The sequence below is a fragment of the Vicugna pacos genome, chromosome 10 (genome assembly GCF_048564905.1).
Source record: "Vicugna pacos chromosome 10, VicPac4, whole genome shotgun sequence".
NCBI lineage: Eukaryota > Metazoa > Chordata > Mammalia > Artiodactyla > Camelidae > Vicugna > Vicugna pacos.
In genome coordinates, this window is record NC_132996.1 from 61,082,931 (window position 1) to 61,106,219 (window position 23,289).

At 40.0% G+C, this 23,289-nt stretch overlaps 2 protein-coding genes across 17 annotated transcripts in view; one reads left to right on the plus strand and one right to left on the minus strand.

Annotated features, from left to right (window-relative positions):
• CELF1 (CUGBP Elav-like family member 1) overlaps positions 1-7,453 on the minus strand; it is a 64,100-nt gene extending 56,647 nt beyond the window's left edge. For all 16 annotated transcript variants that reach the window (XM_015246160.3, XM_031690671.2, XM_072969953.1 and 13 more), the window contains exon 1: positions 7,304-7,453. The gene's annotated coding sequence lies outside the window, so the exon portion shown is untranslated. The remainder of the gene's footprint in view (positions 1-7,303) is intronic.
• A 10,950-nt stretch (positions 7,454-18,403) lies between these two features.
• PTPMT1 (protein tyrosine phosphatase mitochondrial 1) lies at positions 18,404-23,147 on the plus strand. Its single transcript, XM_031690676.2, has 4 exons — positions 18,404-18,979; positions 19,081-19,161; positions 21,209-21,400; positions 22,717-23,147. The coding sequence occupies exons 1-4, from the start codon at positions 18,584-18,586 to the stop codon at positions 22,873-22,875; spliced, it is 828 nt and encodes a 275-aa protein (XP_031546536.1). The 5' UTR covers positions 18,404-18,583; the 3' UTR covers positions 22,876-23,147.
• Positions 23,148-23,289: the final 142 nt, after the last annotated feature.

Here is a 23,289-nt window from a genome sequence, read left to right on the forward strand (position 1 = left end):
TAATATCCCAGCCAACCTAACATGGTCAAGTTAGCATCACACAGACAGAATTCATGCAAAAGAAAAAGAAATACCAGCTAAGTGTAGGGGGAGGGATCTGGAGTAGAAAAGAGGAATGTTTCCCACACGCAAAAGCTACAAGCACAAAGAAACTGGAAAAAGCCTACAGTAAATTATCTGTACAAAACAGAAACTAGCAAAAACTTAACAGATGTCCAAATAATCTCGGGTTAAAAAAGACAGTCTACTCACAGTAGACTATTAGTTATCCAACATTATCACCAAAGTATCACACATTCCCAGTCTCTGCAAGAGCTTGTTTCAATCTCACAGGAAACAAAAAAGTAAAAGAACAATGAGAAAGAGGTGACAGTTTCTAATTTAGCAATCCTTTTGCTGAAGAGTAGCAATGTTATGTAAATGAGAACTACTGACCTTTCAAAATTAAAACCTTAACACTATAAAATTAAACAGCTTTAGAACCAAAAAACTTCATTTTGTATAATCCCCAAACTAAAGACATTTCCCAACTTGGAAATAAAATGTCAATGGAGTTTCAACATGGAGAAAAAGTGCTGTTTAACTCTATTTTGTCAATGCTGAACATAGCCACAGAGGTCAGAAAGTTAGTGAATAGTTCTTTCTAGAGCCACACTCTGCACCTATGAACACATCCCCAAAGTGGCATATAAAATCAATTAAGTGAGATTTGTCAGATCGCACTGCAGCCTCTAGAACTCACCATCTTACTCGTATGTTGCTGTATTTTCTAAGTGAAGGAAAAGAAAAATCAAAATGTTTTAACACAAAAGCTGTCCTGAAAATAAGTCCATTCCTTGTTAAAAAAAAAAAAAGGGTGGGCAGGGGATCAGCTGATTGAGGGTCACATCAGAACCTTAAACAAAACTCTAAAAGTTAAAATGTTTTAAATCGTAAATTTTTTTTAGAGGAAGAAATCTTTATTTCAAAAAATCACTAAAACAGAAAATACGGACAGAAATAAAACCACTCCCATCTGACATTGAAGAATGCCCATCTCCTAATAGCAAGTATTAAAAATAAGTAGGTCATAAAGATGAGAATAAATCATTAAATTTAATATATGCGAGAGAATATTTTACACTCAGTCTCCCCTAACTAGGCTTTCTCATCTGTTAAGAAAAAAAATCTAATTTTAATATAACTTTTCACATTCATGAAATTCATGTTCACTGTCTAAAAAATTTTACAACAATGTTAAGTATGAAGAAAAAAAAATCACTCATGTCCCAATGCCCAGAGAAAATTTTGGTATTTATCCTTCTAGCCTCTGAGATAATGTTTTTAAGAGAATTAAAGCGTCTCTTCGCAGAAAAAATATGTTAAGTCAATACGGAGTTTATTACAGATAAAAAACATTCTTGAAAAATTTTAGAGGTATAGAACTCAAAGAAATTTAAAAAAAATGCTCATGGCTCAACAGCATAGCAGAGGTTAAAAAACTACATAACAGTTCTGATTAATTCTATACAGACACCACTACTGTAAGGAGATTCCAACAGCCAATTTCATGACAAGGACAAGTTACAATTACAAAGATCTCAACAGGAAAACTACCTTTAGCAAATTACAAAGCTCAGATAAGGATTCTTGATACAACATAGTTTACAAAGCCAATAGCTAAAACTGATTAACTCTTTCATCTACATTACAACTCTAAATATTAGCAACCACCCTCTCTCCAAGCATAAAACTAGTTACCTACGATTAGGAATGGTCCCAGGTGTCCCTACTGCAAATCCAATAATATACCCCTATGTAATTTTCAGTTTTCTATGAACACAGAAGCCTCCTATCAACAGACTCTCATGTGAAGTATAGGCAGTGAAGATGAATCTAGGGAAACCACATCACCCAAGCATTCTACAGGGAACAATGAGCTAAAAAGGTTCTGTGGGGAAGAATGCCCTTCAAAGCAAAACATTTCAGATGCACAAACTGGACTTTAGAAAACAATCTTACCCTTAATCCACAATAAACAAAGGAAAATACAAAATAAAATATACCCAAAAGGAGGAAAGTTGAGAGGTTTAGCTCAGTGATAGAGCATGTACTTAGCATGTAAAAGGTCCTGGGTTCAGTCCCAAGTGCCTCTCAGGGTGGGGGGGATGGGGGACACCCAAAAGGGGAAAGGAAAGGAATACTGACAGTAGCTACTGCCTGCCTATATATGACACTGCTAAGCATTTTAGCAGTCTTTTATTTGGCTGAACTGCATTACTGACCATGAGATAAGTAGTCAACACATTTTTACAGATGAAGAAAGGAAATAGCATTATCAGCCCTGTACCAGGCACTATCCAGTGCCTAGCTTAAGTTATCTCAATTAATTCTCACATTACAATTCCACATTGGTTATCTCCATTTCAAAACTGGGAGAAACAGGCAGAGAAATGTTAAGGTCACACAATGATTTCACCGATTTTTAGGCCCAAAACCTGGAGCTGTCAAACCTATCCCTCCCAGGCTATGCTTATAAACCCATTTAAGTCAAATAATTCTTTCAAATCACAGGTTTCAAACCAATTTTAAGGACTCAAAAATCCAAGAATCAACTCTCAATTACAGGAAGACTAATTCTCTAGGTTTTGTTCAAATTTTTCTTATTTTGGAATATACCCAATATTTAATTATAACTATAAATGGAGTATAACCTTTAAAAATTGTGAATCACTATGTTGTACACCTGAAACTTACGTAATACTGTAAATCAACTATAGCTCAGTTAAAAACTAGCATTAAAAATTTCTTGTTTCTATTTTACTTGCTCTTTGACGATTTCATTTCTTTCTTCCTTTTTTAACGGAGGTACTGGGGATCAAACCAAGTACCTCAGCATGCACCCTACTAACTGAGCTATATACCCACCCCCCACCCTCCACTCTGACCATTTCAGCATGCTATAGCACCTCTTAGGAAGAAGTGCACAGGTAAATACAGGATCATATTACTTACAATCAACTTTAGAATTTGTTGTAAGTTCCGCTCAAAAAGACTTTATAGAAGGTTAATTCCTGGTTCAAATTATATTTCTGAAATACTTGAACTTCCATGACATGTCCTGCTTCTAATTATTATCAAAAATAATCAAAAGGAATAGTTCTGAACAAAAGAATGATTCATGTTGTTTGAAAAAGAAGTATATAAATCCTCCCTAACACTAAAACTCCCATGTGTTAGGTACTGTGAAGGTCATAATATCTCTGAGACAATGGCGTTAACTGAGTAAAACTTCCAATTCATCCCATGTCCCGAGGATTAGTATCAAACTCCCTTTATTACTGGAGATGAGGAAAATGGAGTTGGAGACTGGATCCAAAAAGCAAAGAGGAAAAGTAGACAATCAAGCAGATCAAAATTAGTTATGGAGAGAGGGTATATAGCTCAGTGGTAGAACGCATGCTTAGCAAGCATGAAGTCCTGGTTTCAATCCCCAGTACCTCCACTTAATAAATAAATAAATAAACCTAATTCCCCCCCAAAAAGAGTTCCAAAATTCAAATAAAAAAAAAGATCAGTTATGACCCTCGAAAAAATAAGAAAAAGTTCACCTTAAAAAGGAAGCCTTTCATGCATGAGAATACTCTGAATATCTCTGTTCACAGTGAAACAAACTGGGAGGCCTATAACCTTCAAAACGCTCTTATCCTCAAAGTATTCGTTATTAATTCTAAGCAGGCCATTAAATGCCAGGTTTATAAACTTTATACAATATGGAATACCTGGATTATCAGTCCACCCCTCTAACAAAAACCACTCATATTTATAGTTCTGCAAAGGCAGAAACATGTGACACTTTTTCTGCACATAATCCGTATTTTGAAAATGCTGCATGTTCAAAGACTGAAAATTGTGATTAGATCAGAAATTAGATATGATGCTGTTAACCGTAACTTGGTTTACTGTTACATATTTTTTAAAGCACACTGACATGTTGGAATTTTTCAAGAGATTTGAGAATGTCAGCGGACACCCCTCTGTAATTGGCAATCCACATGAAGAGCATGAAATCTAACTAATTCAAAAGCCTTTATGGAGCTCCAAAAGAAGGCAAGATACCAAGATGAAAGAGACATTCCTGACCTCGGTATGCAGAGGAATTCTGCCACAAAAAGGAATGAAGTGCTGACACATGCTACGACATGGATGAACGCTGAAAACACTGTGCTAAGTGAAATAAGTCAGATACAAAAGGACAAATATTGTATGATCCCAGTTACATGAAATATGCAGAACAGGCAAAATCACAAAGACAGTAGACTAGAGGTTAAGAGGGGCTAGGAAGAGAGGGGAATGGATAGTTATTACCTACTGGTTAGAGTTTCTGTTTTAGGTGAAGAAAACATCTCGAAAGTAGACAATGGTGATGACTGCAAAACACTGTGAATATACTTAATACCACTGAATTGTACTCTTAAAAATGGACACTCAAAAATAATTAAGATGATAAAATTTAGGTTATGTGTTTTTTTAATGCATAAAAATGGTTAAAATGAGAGACTGTTATATTTTACCACAATTTAAAAAAATTAATAATATACCCAAACTATTGAATTGTATGGTACATGAATTGTATCTCAATAAAGCTGTTTCTTTAAAAAAAAAAAAAAAGGGCAGAGGAAACAGAGCAATTTGTTGAAGTACCAAAAGCCCTGAGCAGAGGAGCCTGTGCTCCTACTTCAGTTTCTTTACCCCAGCCTCCAGGTGACAGCTCTTCTCTTTCCTTTCCAAAGCACACCACCACCACCTTATAACCTCCCACTTCCTTATTAGGTCTGGCCTCACAGGAAAATTAAGTTAAAGAAGCTGCAGCAGCAGTCACAGGAAGGGGATGGAATTCAGGACTCACACTATGTTTAGCAGCAGAGCCCAAACCTTCCCTTAAAAAAAAAAAAAATGACACAATAGATGTACAATAAATGTTAGGTCTCTGCCATTCCTTTCCTCTTCTTCTTGCAGCCCAGCATGTTGAAAAGTACGACTTCTCTGCTCCTGTGCTGGGATATCCACTGGCCTACCTCACATGTGCTAGAGCTGTTAAACACAGAGCATCAGTTAAAATGTGCTTATTACTTATTATCAAATCTTAAAATCACATCATAAATTCTAACTAGCATAAGCCTATTTTAGTAAAATAATAAACATTTCTATAGTATATAGAAAGGATGATAAGATAAAGACCAAATATTAATCACCTTTGATAGGTGAGCGTACAGGTGAGAAATGTTTTGGTTTGTCTGTGTTTTTTATAATGAATCTGTTAACTTCTGTAATAAGAAAAGTAACTGTAAATCTTTAGAAAAATAATTCATTCTGGCTCAAAATTTCACTGTCTCTTATACCACAGGCACTTTTACACATTACTGCACTGAAGCTGGATTAACACCATGTGAAACAGACACCATTGCCTCCATTCTGCAGGAAAGAATAAACTGATGCTCAGAACAGTGACTTGGTTAAAGCTGCACAGCTAGTAACAGAGCAAGGATTACAATCTAGACTTTCCAACTTCAAGCCTGCGGCCCTTTCCATTCCGTCACTTCTTAAAGGGCAATTTGCATTATTGCTCATGACATAATTGTTTGCTTAAAAAATCTGTGCTGGGACTGTTCTAAGATCACTTGCTATACAATCTTGGGCAAGTAAGTGGCTTAACTTCTGGAAGCCTCAGTATCCTCATCTGAAAAGTGAAGGTGTTGGAAAAGATATTCTTTTTCTAACAACCCCGCCAGCTTATGGATTTTAAGTCTAGATACCATCTGAGGAGAAGAAAACCCTGTGGGCAAGAATGAATGGTTGGAAAGAAGCTGCGTCTTAAACTCTCGGCCAAAGGCCATTCTTAATGGAAACAGGTGGTGGACAGTCAAGAGGAAAGAACCACTGGGGAAGCCACAAACTTCCTGGTTAAAGCAACAGCTGAAAAGCTCTGAGTTTGCTTTACTAACAGCAATACTTCAGTCTTGGCTAATTCATGATCAAAAGCCGCACACTGCGAGTAAAGCTAGAAAAATACAAAAACTGGCATGGGGGTAAGGGAGAGATCTGTAGCAATAATTTATGCCTAGTAATTCGATGATTTTCCAAGTGCACTCAGTAATGTTCCAACAGAAAGAACCCTCAGTGATTCTCAGGGACGACTCTTCCACAACAAGAATTTAAGGAGAAACTGAAACTTGCATTCCACTCTGAGATGCCACACTTTTGGAAAAGAGCCGACCCAACACTAGTGGAAAAGGTGAAAGAAAGCAATTAAAGCCTTTCCAATCCACAGAAAATCAAAGAAAGCGAAAAAAACTTTAAAGGGTGAAGTTCCTGTAAAGGATTTATCAGGTATCTGTAACCCCTTACACTAGACATCATACAGCTTTCTAAAACGGTTTTTACACAGCTTTTTACGCTAGGATAATAAGAGCACAGCATTAACTTTGCTGGCGAGGAAAAGAGTCCATTTTGCTAAAACAGGCTCCGATCAAAATCTCACCACCCTTCCCCTCAACTACGAGGATGAGCCTAAACCAAGGAGAAGCTGCTTAAAGCCCATGCAACAGTCTTAGAGAATTAAAACAACATTCTGCCCCGAGGACCACAACCAACACAGTAGAGGCTTTAAATCCAAAACCAGATAGCGAAGAAAGCTCCTCACCGTGCTCCCGGGTGCGAGATTCCTGCCCCGCTACTAGGCCACGACTGGGTGAGCACCTGACGTGGGGGGAGGGCGAGCCAAGGCCCTAGCGGATCTGGGGCGAGGAACGGGGGGCTCTCGAGGCTCCTGAGGAGAAGCGCTATTCTCCAGAGGCGGGGGTCCTGAGGACCCCCCACCGGTAACGACCAAGAACACGTGGGGCGACAGGAGCAGAGAAGGGATGTCCCGGGCTGGCAGCCTGGGTCTGGCAAGCCAGCCGGAAAAAGGAGGATGGAGCTACCCTGGGCCGAGAACGGAGCCCTTGGGACCCCGAGGGTGAAGGCAAAGGGCGCGGAGACAGGGGACAAGGCCACGAGGAGGGCGGGTCTCCCTGGGCCCGGGGGCACGCGCCGGGCAAGCGCGAAGAGACCCGGGGAGCGGAGGACCCCGACACACGGGAGGAAATCGCAGACCTGCCTCCAGGGAGCGGGGAACGCGGAGCGGCCGCGCCCGGAGGGCCCTGTGACCCGCGGCCGCCCGGGCCAGACCCGCCCCGCGGCGCCACCCTCTTGCCCCTTTCCCTCCCTCGCTCGCTCCCTCCCTCCCACCCGCGGCCCGTTATCCCGCGGCCGCCGCACTTACCAGCGGCTGCACCTGAGCCCGCCGCTGCCTCAGCTGCTGCCTGCGCCTTCGCAGCCGCCGCCGCCGCCTCGCTGCTGAGGCCGAGTCCCGGGGGAGCCTCCGCGTCCCGCCGCCGCTGCCGCTGCCGCCAGAGCAGAACACCCCAAAATGGCGGCACTTCCGGCACCTACCACCGGCGGGGAGGGCCGAGAAGGAGGGGGAGGGCAGCGAGGGGAACGTACCACCGTGGTGCCGGCCGCAGCGCCGATCCGAGCGGTGCGCCGCGCAAGGGCGGGCCGAGCGCCCGGCGCTGCAGCGCCCCCTCGGGCTGGGGAGTGGAGAAGCAGGCGCGCCGGAATCCCCAGAGCCTAGGGCGGAACCCTCAGCTCAAGGAGCTGCAGGGGCACATCTCTTTGTCTCGGAGCTCTGCTGGAGAGAAGGGTGGGAAGACCCCGGACTGAGAACCTGAAGTTCTCGACTCTGTGTCCCACACCCGCAGGAGTTCTGGGTGAACTGGTAGGCAAGGACTTCACTTGGCCCTGAATATGCGCTAAATAAAATATTTGATGAATGAATGAATGAATGGGATGGGTCTTTGGCCAGCGCTGGACACATGACACTTCTCCTTTCTACCCCAGCAGACAAACAACAGGATCCAGGCCTTCCTTCTCAGCTGAAATGTGGAATGTGAGCCTACTGCAAGCTTTCACAGTTAGGGGAATGCTTTCTAGCAGAATGATCGGCTGTGTGAATGTACGACCTTATAAAAATCCTTGCAGCGCCAAGAAGCTCAGAAGGCTCATAAGAGACTGATTTTCCAGCCCTAAACTGCTTCTCCCAGAAAAAAAAAAAATTCAATAACTCAGGTTAGGTCCCTGAAGACCTCCTCCCCAGGAATCTCAGGATTCAGGTAAAATGCAAACAGTACAATTGTTTGTTTGTTTGTTTCAAAGGCCGTCATTTATTCTACCCCATGTGGGACAATGAAATGCAGGCAGAGAAAGAAAACTTAGTTCTTGTACATTTTGGCCCCAGCAACATGCAAATAACTCATGGGTTTGCAAATGATTTCTCTGTAACATCTGACTTCCCAGAGCGAATAATCCTTATACCCACAAATACTGATTATACCCTACCTTACCACAAAAAATAAGTGGACTCCCAGGCAGAAGCCTCAAGGGTTTTCCCATGTGTTGGAAGCACTTTTTCCCCTTGAGGGGAGCTGGGGAACCTAACAACAGTGTTTCTGGTTCCATATAGATTGGAACAATTAGCCCCTAAATTATACATAATCGTATTCCTTAATTGTAATGTGTAGTTTATCATTTTATATACATTTATAATGCTGATATATGATCTTGTTCTTGTTTATAGTTTTATGTGTAATTTACTGAAAACATATTTATAGACCATTATAGTTTACACGATATTGTCACATACATTACCACAAGTAATTTTATATTAGTCTCCCAGCTGCCATAGACTGTAAAATCTTTTAAGCAGAGAATCTGTCCCATTCTTCTGTGTGCCATAGGATCATCCAGATATCCCTGTGGTTCACTTCCTCACCTCCTTCGGGTCTTGACTTAAGTGTCACCTTCTCAATTGGGCCTTCCCTGACCACTCTATTTAAAATTACACACACATACACCCATGTTTCCAGTCCCCTCTTCCTTCTTTGCTTTTATGCAAAGCACCTATCATCTGATTTTACTTATCTCATTTGTAGTCTTCCCACACCAGAAGGTAAACTCTATGGGGATAGGGATATTGTCTGTTTTATATCCTCAGAGCCTAGAGTAACACCATGTAGAAACTCAGTAGACGCTGGGGTTTTTTTATTTGACTTAACGTGTTGTGAAATGATTACCACAATAAGTTTAATTAAAATCCATCATCTCATATAGATACAAAAAAAGGAAAAAAAGTTTTTACCTTGTGATAAGAACTCAAGATCTACTCTTAATGACTTTCAAATATACCATACAGCATGTTAGAGCCATCATATTGTACATTACATCCCCAGTACTAATTTATCTTTTTTTTTAACATTTTTATTGATTTATAATCATTTTACAATGTTGTGTCAAATTCCAGTGTTCAGCACAATTTTTCAGTCATTCATGGACATATACACACTCATTTTCACATTGTTTTCTCTGTGATTTATCATAACATTTTGTGTATATTTCCCTGTGCTATACAGTGTAATCTTGTTTATCTATTCTACAATTTTGAAATCCCAGTCTATCCCTTCCCACCCTCTACCCCCCTGGTAACCACAAGTCTGTATTCTCTGTCCATGAGTCTATTTCTGCCCTGTATTTATGCTTTGTTTTTGTTTGTTTGTTTGTTTTTGTTTTTGTTTTTTAGATTCCACATATGAGCGATCTCATATGGTATTTTTCTTTCTCTTTCTGGCTTACTTCACTTAGAATGACATTCTCTAGGAGCATCCATGTTGCTGCAAATGGCATTATGTTGTCGGTTTTTATGGCTGAGTAGTCCCAGTACTAATTTATCTTATGGCTGAAGTTTGTTCCTTTTGACCACCTTCATCCAATCCCTCTCACCCATCAATAAATATTGTGCAATTCATGAATAGGCATATCTAGGTACTGGGTATGAAATAAGAGGATGAATTGTTTAGCCTTCAGAAGCTTTCTGCAACCTGCCATGAGCTATATGAGAGGGGAGACCACACCTGCCTTGCTATCCTCTTGTTTCTCCAGTGCTTTTCACAGTGTCTAACTCAACAGATACATTCTTTTTAAATATTTTTATTAAGTACCTTTTACCAGTCTCAACCTCACTTTAAGATTATTTATTGATTCATTTGTTTAATGGAGGTACGGGGGATTGAACCCAGAACCTCATGCACGCTAGACATGCATGTACTCTACCACTGAGCTATACTATCCCCCCTCAACAGATATTTCTTGAAAGGCAACCAGAAACTTTCCCTATTTTATCTTCCTCTTAACATAGGGTCACTTCTTGCAGAGCACTGCTGTCACTCTTGCAACTAGCTACCGAGGAAGGCCACAGTCCATTTCTCCAAAATGGAGTGGAGGAACAATTACATGATGAACATAGATTCTTCTAACTTCGAAGGGCTCCCCAGCATGGACAAAACACTAAGTCCAAATACAAAAGAGCTTTTGATGTGAGATGCAGACAAGTATGAAAAGCTCCCTGTTTCATTTTTTTGCCTTCTAAATTAAGGTTTTTCGTTTTTGTTTTTGTTTTTAGTCTTAATAAGGATGCAAGGAAACAAGCTTCCTCCAAGTGCCGGTGGAAATAAAATTCAGATAATCTGTCTGGAGGAATTTGAGAATTTACATATGTTTCTAGGAGCTTTTTTTTTTTTTTCCCCTTCGGTGAAGGTACTGGGGATGGAAGCCAGGACCTCACGCACTATTTCCTTCCCCCAGGAGCTTTTCTCAAGGAAATAATCAGGATAAGCACAGAGATGTACTGATGTATTATGAATCATAACATTGTTGAAATAGCATAAAATTTGGTAAGATTGATGCAGTATGATATATCCGTAGCCTAGAATATCATACATATTTTCAAATAATGATGCAGAAAAATATTTAATTGTGGGAAAATGTTCATGATACATGCTTAGTGAATAAAGCAGGTAACAAATTAATAGGTACAATATGATCCCACTTTTGTTAGACAGCATTTATTGAGAGGGACAAAACTCAAAAAGATTTATTAGAATATTAACAGTGCATCTTTACCACCACTTGGTATTATCACTTCTTTTGATTTTAATGGTTGGTGATCTCTGTGTTCTATCTGAGAAATCTTTGTTTACCCAGGTCATGAAAATTTTCTCCTTTATTGTTTTAATCTTTCACATTTAGATCTATGATCCATCTCTAATTTTTGTGTATGGGGTGAGATACGGGTCAAGTTTCTATTCTTTTCTTTTTCTTTCATGTGGATATCCAGTTGATTCAGCACCATTTGAAAAGACCATCTTTTCCCTACTGAGATTTGCAGTGAATCCCTCTTTTTTGAACTCTCATATATTGTTGATAGGAATGAAAATGATCCAACCACTTTAGGGATCTGTTTGACTTTATTTACTAAAGTCAAAGAGGTAAATCAACTTATACCCTGTGATGCAGCAATTCTATTCCCAACGCAAGTGAATATTTATTTCCACCAAAAAAAAAAAAAGTCTGTAGTACTTCCATTAATAATAGCCCAAACTGGAAATGATAGGTAAATAAATTATGGAATATACTTATAAGTGACTACTTACATAGCAGTGAAAAGGAACAAACTGCAACTGTATATAATAATTTGGATGAATTGCACAGACATAATATTGAGCAAAACAAGTCATTAAAAAAGAGTATATACTGTATAAGTCTATTCAACTGAAGTTTGAGAACAGGCAAAAATAATAACGAAAGTCAGAATAGAGGTTGCCTCTGCTAGGGAGACGGCACTGACTATTGACTGCAGGGAGCACGAGGGAGCTTTCTAGAGTACTGAAATGTTTTATATCTTATTCTGGGCGGAGGTCATATGGGTGTCTAGATATGTAAAATTTATCAAGCCATACACTTAAAATTTGTGCTGTTCTATGGCCAGAGAGAATAACAACAAACAACCCAGCAGATAAATGGGCAAAAGAAATTAACGGAGTTCATCTGAAGAATACAAATGGCCAATAAACATAAGATGTTCAAACTTAACTCACAAATAATTAAAGACACTCTAATTAAAACAATGTGGACTTCTTTTTACTGTCAGAAATAAATTAATTAAATTAAAAAAGTTGATAAATTTGTGAGAAACAGGCATTCAGTGTATACAGATATAGCCATATGAGAGGAAAATTTAACAGTAGTCATTAAAATTAGAATATAAAGTCTCACATCTATTTATATAAAGTTCTAGAACATGTTAATTAATCTATGATGGATCAGTAGTTGCCAGGGAATGAGGCAAGGGAATAAAAGGTGTGGAAGGAAGGGACATGAGAAAATTTTAGGGTGTTCCATTGTTCCAATGTTCCATTGTTTTCATAGTGGTCATGATTTGATAAGTGTATACACATGTCAAAGTGTATACTTTAAATTCATGTAGTTTAGTGAATATCAGTTATACTCAACAAAGCTGTGAAAAACTCCCCATGACCCTCTTTAAAAGATGCTCATATCCTTTAATGTAGATATTGTGTTTCTAGAAATGTTTCCTTCAGAAGCACAAGTGGGTAAAGCACATCCAAGGGCATTTTCTGCAGCATTCTTTGATTCAGCCTACTAGAATTGATTGAATGCCAAGTATGTCAGACACTGGGCTGGACATATAAGGTTACAGGTATAAATAAGATAGAGTCTCTGCCCTCATGGAACTAATTCTATTTGTTACTGGTTAGGAAAAAAAAAAGTTAACTCAGTTGAGTTCCCTATCCACCAATAGGGAAACAATTAAAGAAATGATGTTATAATTAAATATTGGCATATCAAAAGCTATTAGAAAAAAAGGCTTGTGTGTGTACATATATTTTATATATATATATATATTTAATTCTTCTGTTTTTAACAACTAAGGAAGAGAGGTAGTTCCTCGTAGGACATAGGAGGCAGATATGCGGATATGTGGGCCTGGGAAAAAATGGTGAGAGACAAAAAATCCTGGTAGCATTTGAGTCCATGGTTTCCCTGGTGTCTGATGCCATTTGTCCACTTGCCCTTTTTTTTTTTTTAATGATATCTCCTTTATCTTTGACATCCAGTTGCCCTTTCTGAGGTTTGTTATATGAGTCAATAAATCATGCTTTTCGCCCAAGCTCGTTAAGAGTTGGGTATCACAACCCAAGTGTCAATCGATGGATGAATGGACAAACAAAATGTGATATATTCTTATAATGGAATACTATTCAGCATTAAAAAGGAAGGGAATTCTGACATACACTGCAACATGGATGAACTTTTAGGACATTATGTGCTAAGTGAAATAAGCCAGTCACAAAAAGAGAAATATTATATAATTCCACTAATATGAGATATATAGTGTCAAATTCATAGAAACAGAAAGTAGAATGGTAGTTTCCAGGAGCTGAGGGGAGAGGGCAATGGGGATTTACTGTTTAATTGGTACAGAATTTCAGTTTTGCAAGATGTAAAAAGTTCTAGAGATGGATGGTGATGATGGTTGTGCAACAATGTGAATGTACTTAATGCCAATGAACTCTACACTTAGAAATGGTTAAAATGGCATATTTTATAGTATTTATAGATTGCTATAACAAAAAAAAAAGAGTTGGACTTCACATTGCAACTGATTAATACACACTTGTTATGATAGGTTAAGCTGCTGTAATAATTAAACCTAAAATAAATAGCTGAAACAAAACAGAATTTAATTTCTCTCTCCCTTAACAGATTAGGGTAGATGTTCCCAGTTACTACTATAAATAATTTTTTGTGACACAGATTAATGGGAACTCTCTGCCATCTATAATTTGTTCCTGCTGAAATGATTCCAGCCAACATAAAACATCATCACCATTCCATCCCACAAGAAGAGAAAAAGGGTATAGAAGAGATTGGAGAATTTATGGACCAGGCCCACTGGTCCTCATGCTTGCATACATCACTTTGGCTCCCATTCCATTGGAGATAACTGAGTCGTGTACCACCTCATTCCAAGGGGCATTGAATATATGGCTGCTCAGATATTGTAAAAGAAGTGGCTAAAGAATTTTGGTGGACAGTTTCTAAAAAGAAACAAAAAAATCCCTGGGGGAATATGCATCTAATTCTAATAGTGGTTTTCTTGGAGGTGAGATTACAGGAGACATTCACTTTTTACACTATACAGTTTTGAAGTGCTTGCATTTTTATTACAAGAATGTGTTACTATTTTAAGCAGAAATTAAAAAGGAAAGCCAGGGTGGAGAGAATAACAATAAATTTGACTATATAAAAGGTGAAACCACTTACTAATACAGTCTTAATTGATGAAAACAGAAATTAACCTAAATTTCCATCACAGGAGAATGGGTACATAAATGATGGTATAATCATATAATGGATTATTAGAGAGCAGTAAAAATTAATGAGCAATACCTGCACACAACAATGTGGTTGAATCTTTAATGAAAAAGTCATAAAAGATTATTTGCTGTATTTATCACTTTTATTAATCACACATTTGTGTGGTAAAAACCATACTGCTTTTAACTTCCATTTTGAAAATATTTTTTAAAAGGAGGCAGGAGAGCATAATGAACTCTCATAGAACATCACTCCGATTCAACAATGATTAATTTTTTGCCATATTTGTCTAATTTGGCTTTTATTTCTTTGTACAGTATTTTGATGCAAATCCCATGTATGTCATTTATTTCTACATACTTCTGTAAGCATGTAGTAAGTAAATTTAGACATTTCTCACATAGCAACAAGCCACAACCACATTAACAAAATTAACAATAATTCTTTGGTATTATCTCAGTCCATAATCAAACGTCTCCAGTTATTTCAAAACATCACTTTTCAAAGCTGCTTCATTTGAATCAGAATCCAAACGGTTCACATGTTTACTTCTGTTTGTCTTGTCTCTAGGATTCCTAACCTGAGGCAGCTACTCTCTCGTTCTTTTTTTTTTTTTTTTTTCATGTTTTTGACTTGTTGCAGAAACTGAGTCAGTTATTCCTGAAATGCTGCGGAAAAACGTGTTACAGCCCGGTGTTACAGCTCAGTTGTGACAGCAACCCAGATCTGGGCGAAACACCAAGCAGCACTCTCAGAGTTGGAGAACTCAGGTTTATTAAGCCAGCCAACAGGCAGAGAGGAGTTAGCACTTCAAACTCTGGACCTCGTTTGGAGGTTTACATAGGCCTTTTATAGGCTGCCAGTTTTACACTTTGCAACATCATGTGCAAATAAAGTACAACAGAAGTTGACTAACCAGGAACAAACTTTGTAGAAATAGACCAATCAGGAGTGAGAGAAATAACCAATCAGGAGTGAGCTCCATGCAAATGAAGTACTACAAGTGGACCAATCAGAAGTTAGGGAAGTGGACCAATCAGAAATGAGAATAATAACCAATCAGGAGTGAAGGAAATAACCAATCAGAAATGAGCTCAGGGAACCAATAGAATTTTAGGTGTAAGTTAGCCGCTTTAGAGGCAGAAAGTGAGATAGAGCCTCTGGGCCAGGGAACCGGACGGTGCTGGGAGGAGACCAGCGGACCTGCCTAGGGCTCCTGCCGGTCTTTTTATGGGGCTTCCCGCCTCAGTAGAACCTCCCACATTCTGGATTTGTCTGTTGCTCCACCATGATGACATTTAACTTACCCCTCTATTGCCTGTATCTCCTATAAATGAAAGTTAGCTCTTACAGACCTGGTTAAATTCAGGTTTGATTTTTTGAGGTTGGTGCTGTGAGCATTACACTGCATCACATTTGGGAGTCTGTGATGTTGGGTTGTCCTGCTTTCAGAAATACGGAGATTTGTGGCCTCAGCCTGATCCCTCCATGGTGAAGTTCATGTCATATCCTTATCTAAGGCTTTTAGACATTGATGACCCAATGGACTGGATGAATTATTTCACTAGGGATTCCAAAATGCTATGTTTCTAATTCTGTCATTCTTTCCATATTTATTGGCTGAAATGCAAAATACTGAGTTTCTAATTTTATTATTCCTTCCACATTTATTAACAGGAAGTCTGCTGTAAAGAACTTTCCCACACAAGCTGGAGGAATTTGGTTACTCCACAGTACAGTTCATATAGAAAAGGCAAGAGAGGACAGATATCTTCATTGATACTGTTCACTGATATACACCAAGTGCTAGCATATTGTCTGGAGTATAGAGGACACTCATTTATTATTTTTAATTGAGTAGAAATCCATATATTGGAATACTGTGTTGTTCCTCTTTGAAAAGAATAATTGTACATTTACCTATACTGACATGGTATAATACTTATAAATAATGTTGAGTGAAAAAGCAGGTTATAGAACAGTAAATAGAGAATAGCCAATTTTTATAAAATAACGTATTTTTTAAATGTATCAAAAAATAGGATGAACATGATAAAACAAACAATAAAATGTTAATTGTAGAATTTACATGGGATTTCCCTGTTCAATTTATTCAGGTTTTCAGGTTTTCATTTTATTATGAAAGTGTTCATCGTGAAATGTTGAAAAAATATTTATAAAATATTTTTATAAAATGTTTATAAAAATCTGTATTTCTGAAGAGTGGGCTTGGGGTTTAGGATGGAACTTTTCAGGTTATACACCTCATATAAAGCAAAAATTGTAAAATATCCTTTGACACAGTAATTCCACTTTTAGGAACCTATCCTAATATAGGAATTCTAAATATAGAAAAAGTTTTAATGATGGAAATACTTTCTAATAAAAATTCGGAAATATCCTGAATGTCTAATAATACAACAATCACATTGTGGCATAGTAATTAGGTTTATTATAAATGATAAAGACAATAATAATAATAATACAGAAAGTGCTTATGGCACATTTAAAAAAATTGTGATACAAAATTTTACTAACATGAGTACAATTTTTTTAAGTGGTGCACATAAACCACACAGCACTATCATATGAACCCAAAATTCCACTCTTAGATAAATATCCAAGAGAAATGAAAACATATGTTGGAGGAGGATATAGCTCAATGGTAGAGCGTGAGCTTAGCATGCTTGGGGTCCTAGGTTCAATCCCCAGTACTTCTGTTAAAATAAAAACAAATAAATCTAACTTACTTCCCCCTAAAATAGAAAACATTATGTCTACACAAAAACTTGTATACGAATGTTAACACAGACATTATCCAAAATAGCCAAAATGTGGAAATAACCCAAGTCTATCAATTGATAAATGGAGAAATAAAATGTGGTCTATCCATATTATGGAATATTATTTGGTAATAAAAAGAAAGAGTACTGATACATGCTATAACATGGATGAACCTTGCAAACATTATGCTAATTTAAAGAAGCCAGACTGAAAGGATATAGTATGATTCCATTTATTTGAAATGATCAGAATAGGCCAAACTATAGAAACAGAAAGTAAATTAATGGTTTCCTAGGCCTGGTGGGTTGAGGGGAGACAGGGAGTGACTACTAATGGGTATAGAGTTTCTTTGGGGGATGATGAATATGTCCTAGAACTGATTGTGGTGATGGTTGTACAACTGCAAATATCCTAGAAAACAATGAACTGTACATTTTAAATAGGTGAACTGTATGGTATGTGAATTATATCTCAATGAAACTATTATAAAAACATTCTTTTTTTGGTAGGGGAGGTAATTAGGTTCAGTTATTTATTCTACTGGGGATTGAACCCAGGACCTTGTATATGCTAAGCATGGGCTCTACCACTTAAGCTATATCCTTCCCCCTAAAAAACTTTAACTTAATGGTACACATAGAAAAGAAAATTGGAGAAGAAAAAAAAATGTATTTGAAATGGTAGGATTATGGGTGATTAAATTCTACTTCCTGTATTTTCCAGTTGTTACAAGTATGTATTACTCATAAGAAGAGAGACCTTTTTAAAAAGCACCAGGTGCAAGTTTCAGATAGCTATTTAAATGTAAACAATCAGCATTACACCATTCCATTTATCTCTTTGTAGGTCTGGGTTTTATATTTAAGCCTATCAATCATAATATTTTTCTTAATACGGATATATTTTCATAAATAGTACAGATATATATTTTTTTTTCATAATATACATATACTGCAGTTAGGTCACGAGGAGGGAGCCATGAATTCAGGCAGTTGGGGAGTAGGTTGGGAAAGGTCAGATGAACCCAGGTCCAATGTTGGTCCAGCCCTCTCCACCAAGCGCCTCTACTTGAGAGCTCAAAGTCCCTTCCACTCTCCCGTTTAAGGCTCTACCCTAAGCCTCGAGTCTCTTCCTGGTCCTGTTTCCCTTTTGGTGCGGTCACACCTCACCTGGGGGTGACCCTCTCCTGGGGTCACAGTCCCCTCCCACCGGAGGGGATTTGGGGTTACAGGCCCACTGGCCATTGGGCCCTGCCTCCCTCGGCCAGGGTCACAGTTCCACACGCAGGGGTCAGAGCCACCCTCACCTGGACTCACAGACCCCTCCCTTGGGAGGGGGGTCACCGGCCACAGGCAGGGGTCAGTTTCACTAGCGGTAGACTCACAGCCTCGGGCCCCAGACGCGCCCTCCCTTGGCCGGGGTCCCAGTTTCCCGCCCAGGAAGCCGTGGTCCCTCCCCCGAGGCCGGCGGCCCCTCCCCCTGGCCCATGGTGCCGGACCCCGGGCGCCCAGGCAGTCCCGAGGTGTCCCTGGGGGCCAGGCCCGAGGACTCGGCGCCCGAGAGGCCCGCGCCGACCGCGTCGCCTCAACGGGAGGCTGCCGACTACCCTCAGCCCTCGGCCTCGTCGCCCTCTCTGTCCTCTCCGCGGCCGCTCACCGCGAGCCCGCGGGTGGGCAGGTCGCCGCTGCGCCGGGCCAGGTGGGGCGGGATGGCGGCCGGCACGTTGCTGGAGGCCGGCCTGGCCCGGGTGCTCTTCTACCCGACGCTGCTGTACACGGTGTTTCGCGGGAAGATGCCGGGCCGCGCGCACCGCGACTGGTACAACCGCATCGACTCGACCGTGCTGCTGGGCGCGCTGCCGCTGCGGAACATGACGCGCCGGGTGAGCCGGGACGGGAGGCCGGGCCGCGCCGGGGCTGGGAGCCGGACGACCGCCGCCCGGGCCTCTGCGGCCCTCTCTGAGCCCCCTCTTTGCCTCGGCAGCTGGTACAGGACGAGAACGTGCGCGGGGTGATTACCATGAACGAGGAGTACGAGACGAGGTTCCTGTGCAACTCCTCAAAGGTAAGGCGCCGGAGTTCCTGGGAGGAGCTGGGGCAGAGGCCTCCGTCGGCCTCGCCCACCACCCTGAACCTGGGGGAGGTTGGGGGAGGAGTGCTGTAGGTGACCTTGCCCCAGAGACAGGTGTCCCAGGCTTTTTTTTTTTTGCCTCTTCTGGAAGAGGATCTGGGCCTCTAAGCTTAAATGGCTTTGGCTGGAGGTAGAAACCTAATTTTGAAATAGAAACTGATGTGAAAGACATTTAAAAGTAGAGCTGACAAAATCTGATTACTCCTTTGTGCACAAATGTATTCTTTACTTTTTAATGGCGGTACTGGGGATTGAACAGGACCTCATGCACGCTAAGCATGCACTCTACCACTGAACTATAACCCTCTCGCACAAATGTATTCTTGATTTCGGTAACTCAAATCAGTAACCAGAACTGAAAGAACTTTTCTATGGCTTACTTTCATTCATTCAACACTTACTGAGCACTAAGTATGGATCAGACGCTGTGTTAGGTACTCAAGATGAAGGCAGCTATAAACTGTAAAAAGAAAAGCTACCCCTTATCCCCCGTAAACTGATCATAAAATCACCCGCGGGAAAAACTGCATAGGACTCATGTGGCTTTGAGTTGAGGGAATTTTTATTCATGTGTTAGAGATGATAGTGGAACTCCAAAGCCCTGTCGTAAACACAGCTCAGGCCTAAAAATTAATTTTCATTAAATGTGAATGCTTGTTTGTGGAACTCTTCAAAATGGTTATTAGATGTTGCCCTATCTTTATGGTTTTTGACTTCTATTAGCACTACGCAACTATCTTTCTTGTTTACTGATAGAGCATAATGAACATGCAGTTATTTCAACCCATAGATTTTTTTTTGAAACCTTAAAAATATTTGTGACTCACATTTAAAATATATTGATCAGTGATGGCATACATTTTCAAAGAATGGATAACAGTTCCTTGGATTTCCCACAGTACTTTGCCACAAGACCTCAGAAGTTATTAGCCATAACAGTAAATGTTCCTGAATGTGGTCAGTCCTGTGGAACAAGAGGAGTCACAGAAAGTAGTCTATCTCTGGGTGGGAAGCACTGACATTTCTAAGTGGCTATCTTATCTCACTAGCCTAGAGAAAAGAAGTATCCAAGGCAGTGGTTCTCACATTTTAATGTGCCTAAGAGTTATCTGGCAGTCTTGTTGAAATAGCAGATTCCTAGGTACAACCCCTAGAGATTCTGGCTCAAGAACTCTACAATGGGGCCCAGAAATCTGAATATTTAGCAGGCTCTCCGGGTGTTTTTGATGTAATTGATGCATAAGCCACCTGCTGCCAAATATTGCTGTTTTCTGTTAATTTCATGAGCTGTAAAAAATATTGATCTTCATTCAGAGTCATTAAGTCTGTTGTTTGCTAAAGAGATTAATAAGGGTAGTTAGAGCCTATCTGAAGTTTTGAGGCAAATAAAAAAAAAAAGTTGTCCAGTTTTCCAGAGGCCTTATTCCTCCTGTTTATTCTTTTCTTCCTTCTAAGTGATAATATTGCAATAATGAAAGTAGGTGCAGTTATTTTAATTTTAAAATGAATTCGTGCTATCTTCTACCACATACTCTCTTAAAAAAAAGTCGTAAAAAGAAGTCTTATGGCAAGAGAAACAGAAAGCTCTTGCAAAACTTAGTAGCAAAACTGCAGCTGGATCACTGCACAGGCACCAAGATTATGCAAAAAGTTATACAACTATTGCAGATGAATTTTATACAGCTCATATTTCGCAGCTAAAGATTCAAATACCCATATGGTACTTTAAGAACACTTTAAATCTTGGACAATTCTAACTCAGCAGCATTGCTGTTGTGTGATGAAAGACCAACCATGTAGGTCAACCATTTGAAAGACATTTCTGTAAATCTCTTTTTAAGAAAACAGTAAACAGTATATTCACACTGTAGTTAACAGTGAAGCATCCTTGTTGCTTTGTTGCCTCTTGGGAGCCCACCTTCCTGCTACTCACACCAAGCTTTTTTCATTTTGTTTTCTGTGCTGGTGGATTTGGTTCCAGGAGTGGAAGAAAGTAGGAGTCGAGCAGCTGCGGCTCAGCACAGTGGACATGACTGGAGTCCCAACCTTGGCTAACCTCCAGAAAGGAGTCCAGTTTGCTCTCAAGTACCAGTCGCTAGGCCAATCTGTCTATGTGCATTGTAAAGCTGGGCGTTCCAGAAGTGCCACTATGGTGGCAGCATATCTGATTCAGGTAGGAAAGGTCCTTCTGGACTGGTCCCTTTTACAACAGATTTCCAGAACTTCAGGAGCAGTCTATTGGCAGGCCTTGCTAGAAAGAACCATGTTCCCAATTTCAGGCTGTTGGGAGGTGGAAAGTATCTGAACTTTGCAGACAGGCTGACCTCTGGCTTTGCCACCTGCCGGCTGTGTGACCTTAGGCAAAAGTGGCTTGCCCTCTCTGAGGCTCAGTTTCCTCAAACTAAATCTGTTATGAAGCTTGAATGAGAAAGTATGGCAAGCACTGACCTAGAGTAGGCACTCAAAAAATGGTGTTGTGAAGGATGTTAATATCAGCAAAAGTCTGGAAACACTTGCTATAAATCTTATTTCAGAAATCTAGAACTGTAGATGATAGTGCTGATCACTTACAGCTCTATGGGATGCACATTTAAGTATTTCAGAGTAAAGTTCTGCACATTAGTTTCTAGAAACAAAGGATCCAACAAAATTTTGCCTATCAGTTTGTTAGAATCGGCAGGTGGGATGCTTTTAAAGACATTAAGAAGCCAGTACTCTCTAGTCCCATCGATTCCTGTTACACCCCCCCCAGCTTGACTCATTCTTGTTACCTGTGTGGCCCCTGCAGAACATTTACTAAATCAGGTAGATAGTCTGAGGAAAAAGGAAATATAAAGATAACCAGTCTGGCCTTGTGTCACTGTGGACTGGTGAGTATATGATTTAACAATACTAAAGTTTTGGTTATCAGGATGCTGTTTGCTAGAAACAGGGTGTCAGGAGATATTTTGGACCAAGTGAGAATTTAGCCAGCAGGCTAAAAATCTGTATTTTGTTGGTTCTGAGTTATAAACCAATAAGTAACGTGAGGACACAAAGAGAACTCTCCTAGTTAAATTTTAAAAATACTGTTTTTCTAGCCACAGTGACAAGCTGCAGAAAAACACTGACCGTGCACTCTTTCCAGGAAACTCTTGTAACCAACAGCCTAGCTCAGGGAGGACATCCAGTAGGCCTACGCCCCCTTGAGTTTAGGATCTCAGCTTCACGTGTTCAGCCTTGTATTTCCAAGGTTTGGCAGAGCAACAATTAGGTGGAAAGACTGACTTATGTCCCCCGACACCCAGCCTATTGCACACAATTGTGGGACTGGTTGAGGGGGTTAAAGTGTTCTTCCATTTATAATATGTGGGGCATGGCTTTTAACTCCCCTCAAAATGGAATTTTTTAAAAAAATGAAATTCTGAGAGCCCTTTAGCACTTGCTATTAGGTTAAGGACACCCTAACATCTCCTCTTTTCTTTCTGAATTCCCAACCCTGTACTTCAGGCATATAGTTGGACTCCAGACGAGGCTGTAAGAGCCCTCACCAGGATCCGGTCACACATCTACATCAGACCCGGCCAGGTAGAAGTTCTCAAAGAGTTCCACAAGGTGATTACTGCAGGAGCAGCAAAAGATGAGACTCGTCATACATCACAGACGTGAAGTACATGCATTAGAAAGAACTCAAGACAACCCTGCTTGCTGCAGAATGAAAATGTTTAACAGGACCAAAGGGGCTTAAGCCCAGACTGGACGTAACAGAAATGTGCTAAGTAATGGTTAATTTTGCCCCCTTTGTCTTGTTTTTTCCTGAAATAACACCATTGAATGGCTAGAAAGATTTAGCATGACTCCTTTTCACAGGTTATGGAGATACGGGACAGGGATGATGGCTTCTTATTTTCAAATGTCAAAAAAATCTGTTGTGCACCTGATATTGTGCCTAATGATTTTTAGCCCCATAACTCAGACATTTAACACTAGGAAAAGAGAAGAGAAATACTCAGCTTTGGCTCTTTGCCACTGTCAGAATCCTGATTCATTGGCCCTCTGGGGCTCTCCTCACTTTTGGAGCAT

Coding starts and splice junctions, on each gene's coding strand:
- PTPMT1 (XM_031690676.2), top strand. CDS start 18,584: ATGGTGCCGGACCCCGGGCGCCCAGGCAGTCCCGAGGTGTCCCTGGGG. Junction 18,980..19,080: donor TGCGGAACATGACGCGCCGG/GTGAGCCGGGAC, acceptor TTGCCTCGGCAG/CTGGTACAGGACGAGAACGT. Junction 19,162..21,208: donor TCCTGTGCAACTCCTCAAAG/GTAAGGCGCCGG, acceptor ATTTGGTTCCAG/GAGTGGAAGAAAGTAGGAGT.